At 49.1% G+C, this 19,979-nt stretch overlaps 1 protein-coding gene across 3 annotated transcripts; it reads right to left on the bottom strand.

Annotated features, from left to right (window-relative positions):
* Window positions 1–313: 313 nt before the first annotated feature.
* Window positions 314–19,105, bottom strand: LOC116358959 (actin-related protein 2/3 complex subunit 1B-like). Of its 3 annotated transcripts, none has more exons than XM_031811428.1 (10): window positions 18,850–19,105; window positions 16,934–17,060; window positions 14,900–15,004; window positions 11,947–12,169; window positions 9,037–9,144; window positions 7,690–7,929; window positions 7,404–7,479; window positions 5,131–5,330; window positions 4,227–4,317; window positions 314–1,917 (listed from the first exon to the last, which is right to left on the bottom strand). In XM_031811428.1, the coding sequence occupies exons 2-10, from the start codon at window positions 16,995–16,997 to the stop codon at window positions 1,879–1,881; spliced, it is 1,146 nt and encodes a 381-aa protein (XP_031667288.1). In that variant the 5' UTR covers window positions 16,998–17,060; window positions 18,850–19,105; the 3' UTR covers window positions 314–1,878. The 3 variants fall into 3 exon arrangements, with proteins under 3 accessions (XP_031667288.1, XP_031667289.1, XP_031667287.1); XM_031811427.1 differs by lacking the exon at window positions 314–1,917 and adding an exon at window positions 1,924–2,035 and having other exon boundaries at window positions 18,850–19,101; XM_031811429.1 differs by lacking the exons at window positions 4,227–4,317; window positions 5,131–5,330; window positions 7,404–7,479; ... (4 more) ...; window positions 16,934–17,060; window positions 18,850–19,105 and adding an exon at window positions 3,195–4,044 and having other exon boundaries at window positions 1,622–1,917.
* Between the last annotated feature and the right edge of the window lie 874 nt (window positions 19,106–19,979).

Genomic DNA, 19,979 nt, shown 5'->3' with positions numbered 1-19,979 from the left:
GCTACAGCAGCAAGTGGGAATTTCTGTCAACATCATCATGTGTCGTAATATTTAACATAAAAACGCGTCCAGCAAAGCTTGAACCCAACATCTACAACCAAGACTTTTGGTAGTTTTATCTACGTACTGAATGTGGCCGCTAGATGGCGCGAGTCCGACACCTGAACACAACAGCTCTGAATTTAAGTGTCTGAATGATCTACGTGAAAAGTTTATATAAAAACTGCGGTCTGAAACTCGGACACATTTTCATAACAGTTACTAGTTGACGTCAGATCAGTCTTATCAAACACTTGGACAGACACACACACCGTCTATGATAGTAAATCATTTATTAAAATGCATATTATGACCAGCATAAGCATTTAACAGGTACCGCTGCTTGGCTTTCTTCATGATTATATACCTGCTGTAGCCTTCCACTCTGACGCGTCCTACTATAATAAGTCCTTTAGCGAACAGTTGCGCTCTAATATATCGACACTTGATAACGGAGTTCATCGGAGCAGAATGTCCTGTTTCCACTTTTCAAAACTGGCTGAATGGCTTTTTTTATTTTTTATTTTACCCTGTAGGCACCTGCAACTTACCACAGATATAATACATCAACACAGTAAACTAATCACCTGCCTCCAACCAAATTAATTACAATTCAGAATCATTTCCCGTTACGAAAAAAAGATTGCGGTCAGAGAGCAGTCTAACTGCAGTTATTCTGAAATTACTACGTCCAAAATACCATCGACTGCACTTACTGCACTGACTGCAGTATCAAAACCTGTCAGTATCAAAACCTGTCATCTAAGGGTTATTAGTCCATTCAATTTTATTTTTACTTTTAATTTTTTTATTTGAAGTGAAAAATCTCAAGTTTAGATATAATTTTTTCTTGGTCCTGTGCTGTAAATCCAACAAATTAATGTGTGAACATCAAAACTAAAATCCAAGTAAACTGATTCCAGAAGCCAAAGTGAATCTTAAGAACACAGCTGTATGTCCAGGTACAACTATCAGTATAGAACACCTGACAGAACAGAACACCTGACAGAACAGAACACCTGACGGAACAGAACACCTGACGGAACAGAACACCTGACGGAACAGAACACCTGACAGAACAGAACACCTGACAGAACAGAACACCTGACAGAACACCTGACAGAACAGAACACCTGACGGAACAGAACACCTGACAGAACAGAACACCTGACGGAACAGAACACCTGACAGAACAGAACACCTGACGGAACAGAACACCTGACGGAACACCTGACAGAACAGAACACCTGACAGAACAGAACACCTGACGGAACACCTGACAGAACAGAACACCTGACAGAACAGAACACCTGACAGAACAGAACACCTGACGGAACAGAACACCTGACAGAACAGAACACCTGACAGAACAGAACACCTGACGGAACAGAACACCTGACGGAACAGAACACCTGACAGAACAGAACACCTGACAGAACAGAACAGAACACCTGACAGAACAGAACACCTGACAGAACAGAACACCTGACAGAACACCTGACAGAACAGAACACCTGACAGAACAGAACACCGTCGCTCACAAAGCATTTCCTGGATTCTGGATTCTAAAACAAAGATGATAAGAAGATAGCACAAAACAAACAAGATGTGTCTCAAATGGTGTCCTATGGGTCCTGGTCTACCTATATAAAAAGAACAGGGTGCCATGTGGAATGCAGACGTCGTTCTCATGGCTGCCGTGCTTCGAGCAGATGCTCAACAGAGACAGACAGAAAGGAGATGTCTCCAGCAGCAGCTGAGACAGACAGACGCAGAGAAGCAGAAAGGCAAAGAGGTGAGATTTCTTCATATCCCGGCTGGTCGGCTGGTCGGCTGGTATCAGACTATCTTGAGATCCTTCAGGGCAGACTCCAGACTCTGGGAACAGAAGAAGAGGATCATGGTATCAGACTATCTCGAGATCCTTCAGGGCAGACTTCAGACTCTGGGAACACAAGAAGAGGATCTTGAGATCCTTCAGGGCAGACTCCAGACTCTGGGAACAGTAGTAGATGATATTTAGACATCGTCTCTTCACTGCACAACTATTCCAGAAGTCATGACGACGGTGACAAGGCACAACTACAGTAACGTGTCAGACTGTGTGTGTGTAGTTTGTGTGTAGTGTAGTGTGTGTGTGTGTGTACCTTGACGTCCCATGTGACCATTCCTCCGTCCATCCCAGTGGTACAGTAACGTGTCAGACTGTGTGTGTGTGTAGTGTGTGTGTAGTGTGTGTGTGTACCTTGACGTCCCATGTGACCATTCCTCCGTCCATCCCAGTGGTACAGTAACGTGTCAGACTGTGTGTGTGTGTAGTGTGTGTAGTGTGTGTGTGTGTACCTTGACGTCCCATGTGACCATTCCTCCGTCCATCCCAGTGGTACAGTAACGTGTCAGACTGTGTGTGTGTGTAGTGTGTGTGTGTACCTTGACGTCCCATGTGACCATTCCTCCGTCCATCCCAGTGGTACAGTAACGTGTCAGACTGTGTGTGTGTGTAGTGTGTGTGTGTACCTTGACGTCCCATGTGACCATTCCTCCGTCCATCCCAGTGGTACAGTAACGTGTCAGACTGTGTGTGTGTGTAGTGTGTGTAGTGTGTGTGTGTACCTTGACGTCCCATGTGACCATTCCTCCGTCCATCCCAGTGGTACAGTAACGTGTCAGACTGTGTGTGTGTGTAGTGTGTGTAGTGTGTGTGTGTACCTTGACGTCCCATGTGACCATTCCTCCGTCCATCCCAGTGGTACAGTAACGTGTCAGACTGTGTGTGTGTGTAGTGTGTGTGTGTACCTTGACGTCCCATGTGACCATTCCTCCGTCCATCCCAGTGGTACAGAAACGTGTCAGACTGTGTGTGTAGTGTGTGTGTAGTGTGTGTGTGTGTGTACCTTGACGTCCCATGTGACCATTCCTCCGTCCATCCCAGTGGTACAGAAACGTGTCAGACTGTGTGTGTGTGTGTGTAGTGTGTGTGTGTACCTTGACGTCCCATGTGACCATTCCTCCGTCCATCCCAGTGGTACAGTAACGTGTCAGACTGTGTGTGTGTGTAGTGTGTGTGTGTACCTTGACGTCCCATGTGACCATTCCTCCGTCCATCCCAGTGGTACAGTAACGTGTCAGACTGTGTGTGTGTGTGTAGTGTGTACCTTGACGTCCCATGTGACCATTCCTCCGTCCATCCCAGTGGTACAGTAACGTGTCAGACTGTGTGTGTGTGTGTAGTGTGTGTGTAGTGTGTGTGTAGTGTGTGTGTGTACCTTGACGTCCCATGTGACCATTCCTCCGTCCATCCCAGTGGTACAGTAACGTGTCAGACTGTGTGTGTGTGTAGTGTGTGTGTGTACCTTGACGTCCCATGTGACCATTCCTCCGTCCATCCCAGTGGTACAGTAACGTGTCAGACTGTGTGTGTGTGTAGTGTGTGTGTGTACCTTGACGTCCCATGTGACCATTCCTCCGTCCATCCCAGTGGTACAGTAACGTGTCAGACTGTGTGTGTGTGTAGTGTGTGTGTGTACCTTGACGTCCCATGTGACCATTCCTCCGTCCATCCCAGTGGTACAGTAACGTGTCAGACTGTGTGTGTGTGTGTAGTGTGTGTGTAGTGTGTGTGTAGTGTGTGTGTGTACCTTGACGTCCCATGTGACCATTCCTCCGTCCATCCCAGTGGTACAGTAACGTGTCAGACTGTGTGTGTGTGTAGTGTGTGTGTGTACCTTGACGTCCCATGTGACCATTCCTCCGTCCATCCCAGTGGTACAGTAACGTGTCAGACTGTGTGTGTGTGTAGTGTGTGTAGTGTACCTTGACGTCCCATGTGACCATTCCTCCGTCCATCCCAGTGGTACAGTAACGTGTCAGACTGTGTGTGTAGTGTGTGTGTGTGTGTACCTTGACGTCCCATGTGACCATTCCTCCGTCCATCCCAGTGGTACAGTAACGTGTCAGACTGTGTGTGTGTGTAGTGTGTGTAGTGTGTGTGTGTGTACCTTGACGTCCCATGTGACCATTCCTCCGTCCATCCCAGTGGTACAGTAACGTGTCAGACTGTGTGTGTGTGTAGTGTAGTGTGTAGTGTGTGTACCTTGACGTCCCATGTGACCATTCCTCCGTCCATCCCAGTGGTACAGTAACGTGTCAGACTGTGTGTGTGTGTAGTGTGTAGTGTGTGTGTGTACCTTGACGTCCCATGTGACCATTCCTCCGTCCATCCCAGTGGTACAGAACGTGGAACATTTACTCTTCCCTCCCTCCAGCACAGAGATCTGACTGAAATAGAAAGAGACAGTTAGCACACAGTCATTACGACCCCAGAAATACACAGTCATTACGACCCCAGAAATACAGTCATTACGACCCCAGAAATACAGTCATTACGACCCCAGAAATACACAGTCATTACGACCCCAGAAATACACAGTCATTACGACCCCAGAAATACACAGTCATTACGACCCCAGAAATACACAGTCATTACGACCCCAGAAATACACAGTCATTACGACCCCAGAAATACACAGTCATTACGACCCCAGAAATACACAGTCATTACGACCCCAGAAATACACAGTCATTACGACCCCAGAAATACACAGTCATTACGACCCCAGAAATACACACAGACACAGTCATTACGACCCCAGAAATACACACAGACACAGTCATTACGACCCCAGAAATACACACAGACAGCCATTACGACCCCAGAAATACACACAGACACAGTCATTACGACCCCAGAAATACACACAGACACAGTCATTACGACCCCAGAAATACACACAGACACAGTCATTACGACCCCAGAAATACACACAGACAGTCATTACGACCCCAGAAATACACACAGACACAGTCATTACGACCCCAGAAATACACACAGACACAGTCATTACAACCCCAGAAATACACAGACACAGTCATTACGACTCCAGAAATACACAGTCATTATGAACCCAGACACACACACACACACACACACACACACACACACACACACACACACACACACACACACACACACACACACACACACACACATTTAGTCATTACGACCCCAGAAATACACAGATACACCCCCACCTGATGCTGTTCTTGTGCAGACTCTCCAGGCCCTGCTCGGTGGTCTCAGACGAGGTGGCTCGGCGGTCCAGGTTCTGGAAGCGTTCCCTGGCGCTGATCCCTCTCTGAGACGTCTGCTTGGGAACGTCCAGCTTCCCCCCGAACGTTACTGAGCCCTTAGTACCGTCATACACAAACAGTACCGGGTAGCAGTCATGACCCTAGAGAGGAGAGAGACAGTGAGACAGACACAGGAGAGAGAGACACACAGTGAGACAGACACAGGAGAGAGAGGAGAGACACACAGTGAGACAGACACAGGAGAGAGGAGAGAGACACACAGTGAGACAGACAGAAGAGAGAGGAGAGACACAGTGAGACAGACACAGGAGAGAGAGGAGAGAGACAGACACAGGAGAGAGAGACACACAGTGAGACAGACAGAAGAGAGAGGAGAGACACAGTGAGACAGACACAGGAGAGAGAGGAGAGAGACAGACACAGGAGAGAGAGGAGAGACACAGTGAGACAGACACAGGAGAGAGAGACACACAGTGAGACAGACACAGGAGAGAGAGACACACAGTGAGACAGACACAGGAGAGAGAGGAGAGACACACAGTGAGACAGACACAGGAGAGAGAGGAGAGACACACAGTGAGACAGACACAGGAGAGAGAGGAGACACACAGTGAGACAGACACAGGAGAGAGAGGAGAGACACACACAGGAGAGAGAGACACACAGTGAGACAGACACAGGAGAGAGGAGAGAGACACACAGTGAGACAGACACAGGAGAGAGAGGAGAGAGAGACACACACAGGAGAGAGAGGAGAGAGAGAGACACACACAGGAGAGAGAGGAGAGAGACAGACACACAGTGAGACAGACACAGGAGAGAGAGACACAGTGAGACAGACACAGGAGAGAGAGACACACAGTGAGACAGACACAGGAGAGAGAGAGACACACAGTGAGACAGACACAGGAGAGAGGAGAGAGACACACAGTGAGACAGACACAGGAGAGAGAGGAGAGAGAGACACACACAGGAGAGAGAGGAGAGAGAGAGACACACACAGGAGAGAGAGGAGGGAGACAGACACACAGTGAGACAGACACAGGAGAGAGAGACACAGTGAGACAGACACAGGAGAGAGAGACACACAGTGAGACAGACACAGGAGAGAGAGAGACACACAGTGAGACAGACACAGGAGAGAGAGAGACACACAGTGAGACAGACACAGGAGAGAGAGAGACACACAGTGAGACAGACACAGGAGAGAGAGGAGAGACACACAGTGAGACAGACACAGGAGAGAGAGGAGAGAGACACACAGTGAGACAGACACAGGAGAGAGAGGAGAGAGACACACAGTGAGACAGACACAGGAGAGAGAGGAGAGAGACACACAGTGAGACAGACACAGGAGAGAGAGGAGAGAGACACACAGTGAGACAGACACAGGAGAGAGAGGAGAGAGAGAGACACACAGTGAGACAGACACAGGAGAGAGAGGAGAGAGAGAGACACAGTGAGACAGACACAGGAGAGAGAGACACACAGTGAGACAGACACAGGAGAGAGAGGAGAGACACACAGTGAGACAGACACAGGAGAGAGAGGAGAGGCACACAGTGAGACAGACACAGGAGAGAGAGGAGACACACAGTGAGACAGACACAGGAGAGAGAGGAGACACACAGTGAGACAGACACAGGAGAGAGAGACACACAGTGAGACAGACACAGGAGAGAGAGGAGAGACACACAGTGAGACAGACACAGGAGAGAGAGGAGAGACACACAGTGAGACAGACACAGGAGAGAGAGGAGAGACACACAGTGAGACAGACACAGGAGAGAGAGGAGACACACAGTGAGACAGACACAGGAGAGAGAGGAGACACACAGTGAGACAGACACAGGAGAGAGAGACACACAGTGAGACAGACACAGGAGAGAGAGGAGAGACACACAGTGAGACAGACACAGGAGAGAGAGGAGAGACACACAGTGAGACAGACACAGGAGAGAGAGGAGAGACACACAGTGAGACAGACACAGGAGAGAGAGATACACAGTGAGACAGACACAGGAGAGAGAGGAGAGACACACAGTGAGACAGACACAGGAGAGAGAGAGACACAGTGAGACAGACACAGGAGAGAGAGAGGGTGTGTGTGTGTGTGTGTGTGTGTGTGTGTGTGTGTGTGTGTGTGTGTGTGTGTGTGTGTGTGTGTGTGTGTGTGTGTGTGTGTGTGTGTGTGTGTGTGTGTGTGTACTCACAGCGGCCACCAGGCTGTTCTCAGTGATAAAGCTGACACACAGCAGAGGAAGGGTCTCAGAGCTCAGACTGCTGATCCTAGAATGCACACAGAGAGAGAGATCAGACTACTGATCCTAGAAAACACACAGAGAGATCAGATTACTGATCCTAGAATACACACAGAGAGATCAGACTGCTGATCCTAGAATACACACAGAGAGATCAGACTGCTGATACCAGAATACACACAGAGAGATCCGACTGCTGATACCAGAATAAACATAGATCAGTGTTCTCTCTCCTTACGTGCTGGTCTTGCCTCCCTCTGCGATCGCCACAGTCGAGTCATGTGACGTCCAGGCAAGGCGGTTCCCACTGTGGGAGAAACAGACCCCGTGGACCCATCCCCCTCCTGCCCCATCTCCAGCCCCCCCAGACACCCCTGAGGGCCCGGACTCAAACAGCACCTCTCCAAAGGGCATCTTAGACCCCCACACTGTGGGTCCGGGCTTCTCCTCTACCTCCTTGATGTAGGCCGAGAACACCCTGGGGGAGAGAGGGGGGGGGATAATATATTAAGGGGGGAGTGAAGAGAATTAGGTAGAGAAATATGGTCTCTGACGGTCTGTCTCGCTCTCTACTGATGAGGCTGAAACATGGTCTCTGACGGTCTCTCTCTCTACTGATGAGACTGAAACATGGTCTCTCTCTACTGATGAGGCTGAAACATGGTCTCTGACGGTCTCTCTCTCTACTGATGAGGCTGAAACATGGTCTCTGACGGTCTCTCTCTACTGATGAGGCTGAAACATGGTCTCTGACGGTCTCTCTCTCTACTGATGAGACTGAAACATGGTCTCTGACGGTCTCTCTCTCTCTACTGATGAGGCTGAAACATGGTCTCTGACGGTCTCTCTCTCTCTCTACTGATGAGGCTGAAACATGGTCTCTGACGGTCTCTCTCTCTAATGATGAGGCTGAAACATGGTCTCTGACGGTCTGTCTCTCTACTGATAAGGCTGAAACATGGTCTCTGACGGTCTCTCTCTCTACTGATGAGGCTGAAACATGGTCTCTGACGGTCTCTCTCTCTCTACTGATGAGGCTGATACATGGTCTCTGACGGTCTCTCTCTCTCTCTACTGATGAGGCTGAAACATGGTCTCTGACGGTCTGTCTCTCTCTCTCTACTGATGAGGCTGAAACATGGTCTCTGACGGTCTCGCTCTCTCTCTCTCTCTCTCTCTACTGATGAGGCTGAAACATGGTCTCTGACGGTCTGTCTCTCTCTCTACTGATGAGGCTGAAACATGGTCTCTGACGGTCTGTCTCTCTCTACTGATGAGGCTGAAACATGGTCTCTGACGGTCTGTCTCTCTCTACTGATGAGGCTGAAACATGGTTTCTGACGGTCTGTCTCTCTCTACTGATGAGGCTGGTACATGGTCTCTGACGGTCTGTCTCTCTCTCTACTGATGAGGCTGAAACATGGTCTCTGACAGTCTCCGTCTCTACTGATGAGGCTGAAACATGGTCTCTGACGGTCTCTCTCTCACTCTCTACTGATGAGGCTGAAACATGGTCTCTGAGGGTCTCTCTCTCCCTCTACTGATGAGGCTGAAACATGGTCTCTGACGGTCTCTCTCTCTCTACCTGCATTTGAAGTCACAGGATCCAGCCGCCAGCAGCACGTTGTTAGGATGCCAGTCCAGACTGAGGACGGTGGAACGGATCGGCTTCTTGATGTGCTTACAGACCCACCTGGGAATAACAGGGTTGAGATATGGTTGAAACCTGGTTGAAGGAAGCACCATGGATGGTATTGAGGACAGCGACTAGGATGGTATTGAGGACAGGGACTAGGATGGTATTGAGGACAGGGACTAGGATGGTATTGAGGACAGGGTCTAGGATGGTATTGAGGACAGGGACTAGGATGGTATTCTCGGACAGCGACTAGGATGGTATTGAGGACAGCAACTAGGATGGTATTGAGGACAGGGACTAGGATGGTATTGAGGACAGGGACTAGGATGGTATTGAGGACAGAGCCTGTTACATAGGACAGGGACTAGGATGGTATTTAGGACAGGGACTAGGATGGTATTGAGGACAGAGCCTGTTACATAGGACAGGGACTAGGATGGTATTGAGGACAGGGACTAGGATGGTATTGAGGACAGGGACTAGGATGGTATTGAGGACAGGGACTAGGATGATATTGAGGACAGGGACTAGGATGGTATTGAGGACAGGGACTAGGATGGTTTTGAGGACAGGGACTAGGATGGTTTTGAGGACAGGGACTAGGATGGTATTGAGGACAGGGACTAGGATGGTATTTAGGACAGGGCCTAGGATGGTATTGAGGGCCGGGACTAGGATGGTATTGAGGGCCGGGACTAGGATGGTATTTAGGACAGGGACTAGGATGGTATTTAGGACATAGCCTGTTACATAGGACAGGGACTAGGATGGTATTGAGGACAGGGACCAGGATGGTATTTAGGACAGGGACTAGGATGGTATTTAGGACAGGGACTAGGATGGTATTGAGGACAGAGCCTGTTACATAGGACAGGGACTAGGATGGTATTTAGGACAGAGACTAGGATGGTATTTAGGACAGGGAAGGGGATGGTATTTAGGACAGAGACTAGGATGGTATTTAGGACAGAGACTACGATGGTATTTAGGACAGGGACTAGGATGGTATTTAGGACAGGGACTAGGATGGTGTTGAGGACAGGGACTAGGATGGTGTTGAGGACAGGGACTAGGATGTTATTTAGGACAGGGACTAGGATGGTGTTGAGGACAGGGACTAGGATTGTATTTAGGACAGAGCCTGTTACATAGGACAGGGACTAGGATGGTATTTAGGACAGGGACTAGTATGTTATTTAGGACAGGGACTAGGATGGTGTTGAGGACAGGGACTAGGATGTTATTTAGGACAGGGACTAGGATGTGGTTGAGGACAGGGACTAGGATGTGGTTGAGGACAGGGACTAGGATTATATTTAGGACAGGGACTAGGATGTTATTTAGGACAGGGACTAGGATGGTGTTGAGGACAGGGACTAGGATGGTATTTAGGACAGGGACTAGGATGGTATTTAGGACAGGGACTAGGATGGTGTTGAGGACAGGGACTAGGATGGTATTTAGGACAGGGACTAGGATGTTATTTAGGACAGAGCCTGTTACATAGGGAACAAAACTGAAACAGTTATATAGTTAAACCCAGTCCTGTCTAGTCCTCACCAGTCATTCTCCTGTTCTCTATAACAGATATAGTTAAACCCAGTCCTGTCTAGTCCTCACCAGTCATTCTCCTGTTCTCTACAACAGATATAGTTAAACCCAGTCCTGTCTAGTCCTCACCAGTCATTCTCCTGTTCTCTACAACAGATATAGTTAAACCCAGTCCTGTCTAGTCCTCACCAGTCATTCTCCTGTTCTCTACAACAGATATAACCAAGTCCTGTCTAGTCCTCACCAGTCATTCTCTATAACAGATATAGTTAATCCCAGTCCTGTCTAGTCCTCACCAGTCATTCTCCTGTTCTCTACAACAGATATAACCAAGTCCTGTCTAGTCCTCACCAGTCATTCTCTATAACAGATATAGTTAAACCCAGTCCTGTCTAGTCCTCACCAGTCATTCTCCTGTTCTCTACAACAGATATAGTTAAACCCAGTCCTGTCTAGTCCTCACCAGTCATTCTCCTGTTCTCTACAACAGATATAACCAAGTCCTGGCAAGTCCTCACCAGTCATTCTCTATAACAGATATAGTTAATCCCAGTCCTGTCTAGTCCTCACCAGTCATTCTCCTGTTCTCTACAACAGATATAACAAAGTCCTGTCTAGTCCTCACCAGTCATTCTCTATAACAGATATAGTTAAACCCAGTCCTGTCTAGTCCTCACCAGTCATTCTCTATAACAGATATAGTTAAACCCAGTCCTGTCTAGTCCTCACCAGTCATTCTCTATAACAGATATAGTTAAACCCAGTCCTGTCTAGTCCTCACCAGTCATTCTCTATAACAGATATAGTTAAACCCAGTCCTGTCTAGTCCTCATCAGTCATTCTCCTGTTCTCTATAACAGATATAACCCAGTCCTGTCTAGTCCTCACCAGTCATTCTCTACAACAGATATAGTTAAACCCAGTCATGTCTAGTCCTCACCAGTCATTCTCCTGTTCTCTATAACAGATATAACCCAGTCCTGTCTAGTCCTCACCAGTCATTCTCTATAACAGATATAGTTAAACCCAGTCCTGTCTAGTCCTCACCAGTCATTCTCCTGTTCTCTATAACAGATATAGTTAAACCCAGTCCTGTCTAGTCCTCACCAGTCATTCTCTATAACAGATATAACCCAGTCCTGTCTAGTCCTCACCAGTCATTCTCTATAACAGATATAGTTAAACCCAGTCCTGTCTAGTCCTCACCAGTCATTCTCTATAACAGATATAACCCAGTCCTGTCTAGTCCTCACCAGTCATTCTCTATAACAGATATAGTTAAACCCAGTCCTGTCTAGTCCTCACCAGTCATTCTCCTGTTCAAAGTAGCAGATGGATATGAGGCGTGACCCGCTGCCCACAGCGAACTTGTTCTCCTTGGGAGACCAGCTGACACAGCGAGCAGCCCGGTTGATACGGAGGATGACCAGGGTGGGCTTCCACACCTCCCCCTTCAGAGACCAGACATACGCGTTACGATCCGTCCCACAGGTCACGATACGGTTACTCTCTGGAGCCCAGTCTATACCTGGAGAGATGGGAGGGGCATAGAGTTACTGTCTGGAGCCCAGTCTATACCTGGAGAGATGGGAGGGGGGGGGGCATAGAGTTACTGTCTGGAGCCCAGTCTATACCTGGAGAGATGGGAGGGGGGGGGGCATAGAGTTACTGTCTGGAGCCCAGTCTATACCTGGAGAGATGGGAGGGGGGGGGGCATAGAGTTACTGTCTGGAGCCCAGTCTATACCTGGAGAGATGGGAGGGGGGGGGGCATAGAGTTACTGTCTGGAGCCCAGTCTATACCTGGAGAGATGGGAGGGGGGGGCATAGAGTTACTGTCTGGAGCCCAGTCTATACCTGGAGAGATGGGAGGGGGGGGGGGCATAGAGTTACTGTCTGGAGCCCAGTCTATACCTGGAGAGATGGGAGGGGGGGGGGGCATAGAGTCACTGTCTGGAGCCCAGTCTATACCTGGAGAGATGGGAGGGGGGGGGCATAGAGTTACTGTCTGGAGCCCAGTCTATACCTGGAGAGATGGGAGGGGGGGGCATAGAGTTACTGTCTGGAGCCCAGTCTATACCTGGAGAGATGGGAGGGGGGGGGCATAGAGTTACTGTCTGGAGCCCAGTCTATACCTGGAGAGATGGGAGGGGGGGGGCATAGAGTTACTGTCTGGAGCCCAGTCTATACCTGGAGAGATGGGAGGGGGGGGGGGGGCATAGAGTTACTGTCTGGAGCCCAGTCTATACCTGGAGAGATGGGAGGGGGGGGGGGGCATAGAGTTACTGTCTGGAGCCCAGTCTATACCTGGAGAGATGGGAGGGGGGGGGCATAGAGTTACTGTCTGGAGCCCAGTCTATACCTGGAGAGATGGAAGGGGGGGGGGGCATAGAGTTACTGTCTGGAGCCCAGTCTATACCTGGAGAGATGGGAGGGGGGGGGGCATAGAGTTACTGTCTGGAGCCCAGTCTATACCTGGAGAGATGGGAGGGGGGGGGCGGCATAGAGTTACTGTCTGGAGCCCAGTCTATACCTGGAGAGATGGGAGGGGGGGGGCATAGAGTTACTGTCTGGAGCCCAGTCTATACCTGGAGAGATGGGAGGGGGGGGGGGGGGCATAGAGTTACTGTCTGGAGCCCAGTCTATACCTGGAGAGATGGGGGGGGGGGGCATAGAGTTACTGTCTGGAGCCCAGTCTATACCTGGAGAGATGGGAGGGGGGTGCGGGGCATAGAGTTACTGTCTGGAGCCCAGTCTATACCTGGAGAGATGGGAGGGGGGGGCATAGAGTTACTGTCTGGAGCCCAGTCTATACCTGGAGAGATGGGAGGGGCATAGAGTTACTGTCTGGAGCCCAGTCTATACCTGAAGAGATGGGAGGGGGGGGGGCATAGAGTTACTGTCTGGAGCCCAGTCTATACCTGGAGAGATGGGAGGGGGGGAATAGAGTTACTGTCTGGAGCCCAGTCTATACCTGGAGATATGGGAGGGGGGGGCATAGAGTTACTGTCTGGAGCCCAGTCTATACCTGGAGAGATGGGGGGGGGGGTGGGGGGGCATAGAGTTACTGTCTGGAGCCCAGTCTATACCTGGAGAGATGGGAGGGGGGGGGGGCATAGAGTTACTGTCTGGAGCCCAGTCTATACCTGGAGAGATGGGAGGGGGGGGCGGCATAGAGTTACTGTCTGGAGCCCAGTCTATACCTGGAGAGATGGGAGGGGGGGGGCATAGAGTTACTGTCTGGAGCCCAGTCTATACCTGGAGAGATGGGAGGGGGGGGGGGGCATAGAGTTACTGTCTGGAGCCCAGTCTATACCTGGAGAGATGGGGGGGGGGGGGGGCATAGAGTTACTGTCTGGAGCCCAGTCTATACCTGGAGAGATGGGAGGGGGGGTGCGGGGCATAGAGTTACTGTCTGGAGCCCAGTCTATACCTGGAGAGATGGGAGGGGGGGGCATAGAGTTACTGTCTGGAGCCCAGTCTATACCTGGAGAGATGGGAGGGGCATAGAGTTACTGTCTGGAGCCCAGTCTATACCTGGAGAGATGGGAGGGGGGGGGCATAGAGTTAATGTCTGGAGCCCAGTCTATACCTGGAGAGATGGGAGGGGGGGGAATAGAGTTACTGTCTGGAGCCCAGTCTATACCTGGAGATATGGGAGGGGGGGGGCATAGAGTTACTGTCTGGAGCCCAGTCTATACCTGGAGAGATGGGGGGGGGGGGGGGGGGGGGTGGGGGGGCATAGAGTTACTGTCTGGAGCCCAGTCTATACCTGGAGAGATGGGAGGGGGGGGGGCATAGAGTAACTGTCTGGAGCCCAGTCTATACCTGGAGAGATGGGAGGGAGGGGGTATAGAGTTACTGTCTGGAGCCCAGTCTATACCTGGAGAGATGGGAGGGGGGGGGGCATAGAGTTACTGTCTGGAGCCCAGTCTATACCTGGAGAGATGGGGAGGGGGGGGGGGCATAGAGTTACTGTCTGGAGCCCAGTCTATACCTGGAGAGATGGGAGGGGGGGGGGGGGGGCATAGAGTTACTGTCTGGAGCCCAGTCTATACCTGGAGAGATGGGAGGGGGGAGGGGGCATAGAGTTACTGTCTGGAGCCCAGTCTATACCTGGAGAGATGGGAGGGGGGAGGGGGCATAGAGTTACTGTCTGGAGCCCAGTCTATACCTAGAGAGATGGGAGGGGGGGGCGGCATAGAGAGTTAGGCCAGAAACAAGAACTCTCTAATAAATGCCTCTATAAGGTGTCTCACCTGTGACCTGTCCGTTGTGCTCCTTCAGTTCATGAATCTTGATCCACTTGGTCCCGTCCTTCTTATAGATGTGGACATCATGGTTGTTGGGACACAGAGCAATCTCTATAGGGAGAGATCACACTATATACATCAGAGCAATCTCTATAGGGAGAGATCACACTATATATCAGATCAATCTCTATAGGGAGAGATCACACTATATACATCAGAGCAATCTCTATAGGGAGAGATCACACTATATATCAGATCAATCTCTATAGGGAGAGATCACACTATATACATCAGATCAATCTCTATAGGGAGAGATCACACTATATATATCAGATCAATCTCTATAGGGAGAGATCACACTATATATCAGATCAATCTCTATAGGGAGAGATCACACTATATATCAGATCAATCTCTATAGGGAGAGATCACACTATACATCAGATCAATCTCTATAGGGAGAGATCACACTATATATATCAGATCAATCTCTATAGGGAGAGATCACACTATATATCAGATCAATCTCTATAGGGAGAGATCACACTATATATATCAGATCAATCTCTATAGGGAGAGATCACACTATATATCAGATCAATCTCTATAGGGAGAGATCACACTATATACATCAGAGCAATCTCTATAGGGAGAGATCACACTATATATCAGATCAATCTCTATAGGGAGAGATTACACTATATATCAGATCAATCTCTATAGGGAGAGATCACACTATATACATCAGATCAATCTCTATAGGGAGAGATCACACTATATACATCAGATCAATCTCTATAGGGAGAGATCACACTATATATCAGATCAATCTCTATAGGGAGAGATCACACTATATATCAGATCAATCTCTATAGGAAGAGAGCACACTATATATCAGATCAATCTCTATAGGGAGAGATCACACTATATATCAGATCAATCTCTATAGGGAGAGATCACACTATATATATCAGATCAATCTCTATAGGGAGAGATCACACTATATATCAGATCAATCTCTATAGGGAGAGATCACACTATATATATCAGATCAATCTCTATAGGGAGAGATCACACTATATACATCAGAGCAATCTCTAAAGGGAGAGATCACACTATATATCAGATCAATCTCTATAGGGAGAGATCACACTATATACATCAGATCAATCTCTATAGGGAGAGATCACACTATATACATCAGATCAATCTCTATAGGGAGAGATTACATTATATTCAGAGGGCTGTTGGTTCGTGTGAGTGAGTGTGTTTGCAACAGTATAGCGTGGGAAGCAAGGTCACACTCTCACATCTATGTGTCTGTCTGTCTGCCTCTCAGCGTGTCTGCCTGCCTCTCAGCGTGTCTGTCTGCCTCTCAGCGTGTCTGTCTGCCTCTCAGCGTGTCTGTCTGCCTCTCAGCGTGTTTCTCTCGTGTCAGAATTGAAAACCGCCAGTTCACCTCCTGTTCCTGTTTGTATGACTCACACACTGTGGTTGTGTGCGCGCGTGTGTGTGTCTGTGTGCTCTGCCCAGACCCACCATCCATTTTGAGCAGAAACCGAAGACTCAGATCGAAACAACCCAAATATGGAGTTAGTTTCCTGAGCTCTGTAGAACACTGAGTCGTCTCTCTCTGATAGACCCAGAACACCACCCCTCTCGCTACAACAGGAAATACCTCCAGCCACATGGGAGCCAATCACACCCCTCTCGCTACAACAGGAAATACCTCCAGCCACATGGGAGCCAATCACACCCCTCTCGCTACAACAGGAAATACCTCCAGCCACATGGGAGCCAATCACAGCCCCCCGTCAGACTCACTCAACTTAAGCCTGTTTTTAAAAGAAATATTTTTTTTTTTAACTTGGATCAATTTCAGTTATCTTGGTGTGTTTCAATACTACCTGTAATGAATATCAAATTAACTTCACTTACAACTCAGCTTTGTGAGTTCCTGTTCAACACCATCTGAGTTGGGTTTCTACTTCTGTAAGTGAGGAAGTCCTATTGACCAATCAGAGAGAGTGTCCTACTCACGGGTCCGGTCCTTGTTCCAGGAGTGGCAGCTGATTGGCTCGAGCAAGAAGCTGTGGTAAGCCATAACCAAATCGGGACAATGCAGAACCAGAAAGTGAGATGAGCCAATGAGAGGCCTCTTTAGTTCCTGTTGAATATAAAAATATATGTTTTGCACAAGACTGCAACGTCACACACTTTAAATTGGTAATAAAATCATCATCTAACTGAACACTTCAGAGAAAGAGATGTCTTTATTGTTTTGAAACTTCTGTATGTGTAATGTTTACTGTTCATTTTTATTGTTTATTTCACTTTATATATTCACTTTATATATTATCTACCTCACTTGCTTCGGCAATGTTAACACATGTTTCCCATGCCAATAAAGCCCTTGAATTGAATTGGAGAGACTGACAGAGAGTCAGAGATACAGTCAGGTCTAGGTTGTGTTAGACTGAGCCCCTGTGGCTTGAAATGAATGATACAAGTCAAACACACACACTGTATATAACACATCAACACAACGTAGCCTTGTAACAACAGGAAACGGTCTGTTTAAAGTTGTCCGCTACATCTTCAATAAGGGATGTTGCTAACCAACTGTCATTGCCATGGTTCCCGGACTAACGTAAAGCTGGCGTGTCTGACTCCACACAGAACAGCGGCGACACGCTAGCTAACCAACTGTCATTGCCATGGTTCCCGGACTAACGTAAAGCTGGCGTGTCTGACTCCACACAGAACAGCGGCGACACGCTAGCTAACCAACTGTCATTGCCATGGTTCCCGGACTAACGTAAAGCTGGCGTGTCTGACTCCACACAGAACAGCGGCGACACGCTAGCTAACCAACTGTCATTGCCATGGTTCCCGGACTAACGTAAAGCTGGCGTGTCTGACTCCACACAGAACAGCGGCGACACGCTAGCTAACCAACTGTCATTGCCATGGTTCCCGGACTAACGTAAAGCTGGCGTGTCTGACTCCACACAGAACAGCGGCGACACGCTAGCTAACCAACTGTCATTGCCATGGTTCCCGGACTAACGTAAAGCTGGCGTGTCTGACTCCACACAGAACAGCGGCGACACTGCAGCTGGAACAACGTCCCCTCTATCTGCTGCGGCCTCAATTCAATTCAAGGGCTTTATTGGCATGGGAAACATGTGTTAACATTGCCAAAGCAAGTGAGGTAGATAATATATAAAAGTGAATATATAAAGTGAAATAAACAATCAAAATGAACAGTAAACATTACACATACAGAAGTTTCAAAACAATAAAAACATTACAAATGTCATATTATATATATATATACAGTGTTAACAATGTACAAATGGTTAAAGGACACAAGATAAAATAAATAAGCATAAATATGGGTTGTATTTACAATGGCGTGTGTTCTTCACTGGTTGACCTTTTCTCGTGGCAACAGGTCACACATCTTGCTGCTGTGATGGCACACTGTGTGTACTCTCTCTCTCTCTCCCTCTCTACTGTAACGACCCTGGGAGGGTCTCTCTCTCTCTCTACTGTAACGACCCTGGGGGGGTTTATAAGAGCGGATATCGACTGTGCCGCTTATAGTGCGCGCTGGACTTTCGGCCAAGAAAGGTCGAGGGTTCGAGTCATGCTTCCCTGCCTGTTTCATTACACTGGTGTCAGAAGTGGGATCGGACCCTTGCAGCCACGACAGTGCGCGTGCTTGGCCGGTGAGAGTGTGTGCGCGCGCTCGGGCTAGAAAGGTCGAGGGTTCGAGTCCTGCCTCCTTCATTACACAACGTTGAAAACGTGTCATCAACTTTTCCTCGTACTTTTCATTGTTTTGCGTTGAAGAAAAAAAGAAAGGTTTCTGCCTGGTTGTGTCTGTTAATCAGTAGAACCAACCAGACATGTCTGGACTTGTCCGGTCAGCCGAGAGAACGTGTACTTACCCTGAGATGGAGGGATGATACGGAAGGAGAGATGAATGGAGAGAACAGCTCGCGGACTCTGGCCAGTCGACGCGAAAGCTACCGACAGAGTGACGGAGAGAGAACAGACACTTCTGTAGACGAGAAGGAGGTAGAAAAAGTTGCTTCCGCAAAAAGAGGAACAGAGGGAGGGGTGAGGGAAAACAAACTTCTGCAAAAAAGAGACGGGGCTGAAGGGAGCGGGGAGGGAGAAAATAGAGACTTCCGCAAAAAGAGGAACAGAGGGAGGGGTGAGGCCGGGGGAGGGAGGGGTGAGGCCGGGGGGGGGGAGGGGTGAGGCCAGGGGGGGGGAATAGAAACTTCCGCAAAAAGAGAAGGGGGAGAAGTAGAAAAGACTTGGCTTCTACAGAGAGGAAGGAGTTAAAGTAGAACATTCACATCTGCAACAGAAAAGGAAGGGAGGGTCGACTAGGGTGAGAGAGAGAGAGGGAGAGGGTCGACTAGGGTGGGTAGACTAGGGTGACTAGAGAGAGAGGGTAGACTAGGGTGGGAGAGAGAGAGAGGGTAGACTAGGGTGGAGAGGAGGGTAGCTAGGGTGGGAGAGAGAGGAGGGTAGACTAGGGTGGGAGAGAGAGAGAGAGGGTAGACTAGGTGGGAGAGAGAGAGGGGTAGACTAGGGTGGGAGAGAGAGGGTAGACTAGGGTGGGAGAGAGAGGGTAGACTAGGGTGGGAGAGAGAGAGAGAAGACTAGGGTGGGAGAGAGAGAGAGAAGACTAGGGTGGGAGAGAGAGAGAGGGTAGACTAGGGTGGGAGAGAGAGAGAGGGTAGACTAGGGTGGGAGAGAGAGAGAGGGTAGACTAGGGTGGGAGAGAGAGAGAGGGTAGACTAGGGTGGGAGAGAGAGAGAGAGAAGACTAGGGTGGGAGAGAGAGAGAGTAGACTAGGGTGGGAGAGAGAGAGAGGGAGAGAGAGTAGACTAGGGTGGGAGAGAGAGAGGGGGTAGACTAGGGTGGGAGAGAGAGAGGGGATAGACCTAGGGGTGGAGAGAGAGATGAGGGTAGACTAGGGTGGGGAGAGAGAGAGAGTAGACTAGGGTGGGAGAGAGAGAGAGAGAGAGAGAGAGGGTCGACTAGGGTGGGAGAGAGAGAGAGA

Source organism: Oncorhynchus kisutch, unplaced genomic scaffold (genome assembly GCF_002021735.2).
Source record: "Oncorhynchus kisutch isolate 150728-3 unplaced genomic scaffold, Okis_V2 Okis01b-Okis20b_hom, whole genome shotgun sequence".
NCBI classification, from domain to species: domain Eukaryota; kingdom Metazoa; phylum Chordata; class Actinopteri; order Salmoniformes; family Salmonidae; genus Oncorhynchus; species Oncorhynchus kisutch.
Note: the sequence above shows the minus strand (reverse complement) of the source record. Positions and strands in the feature narration are given on the sequence as shown.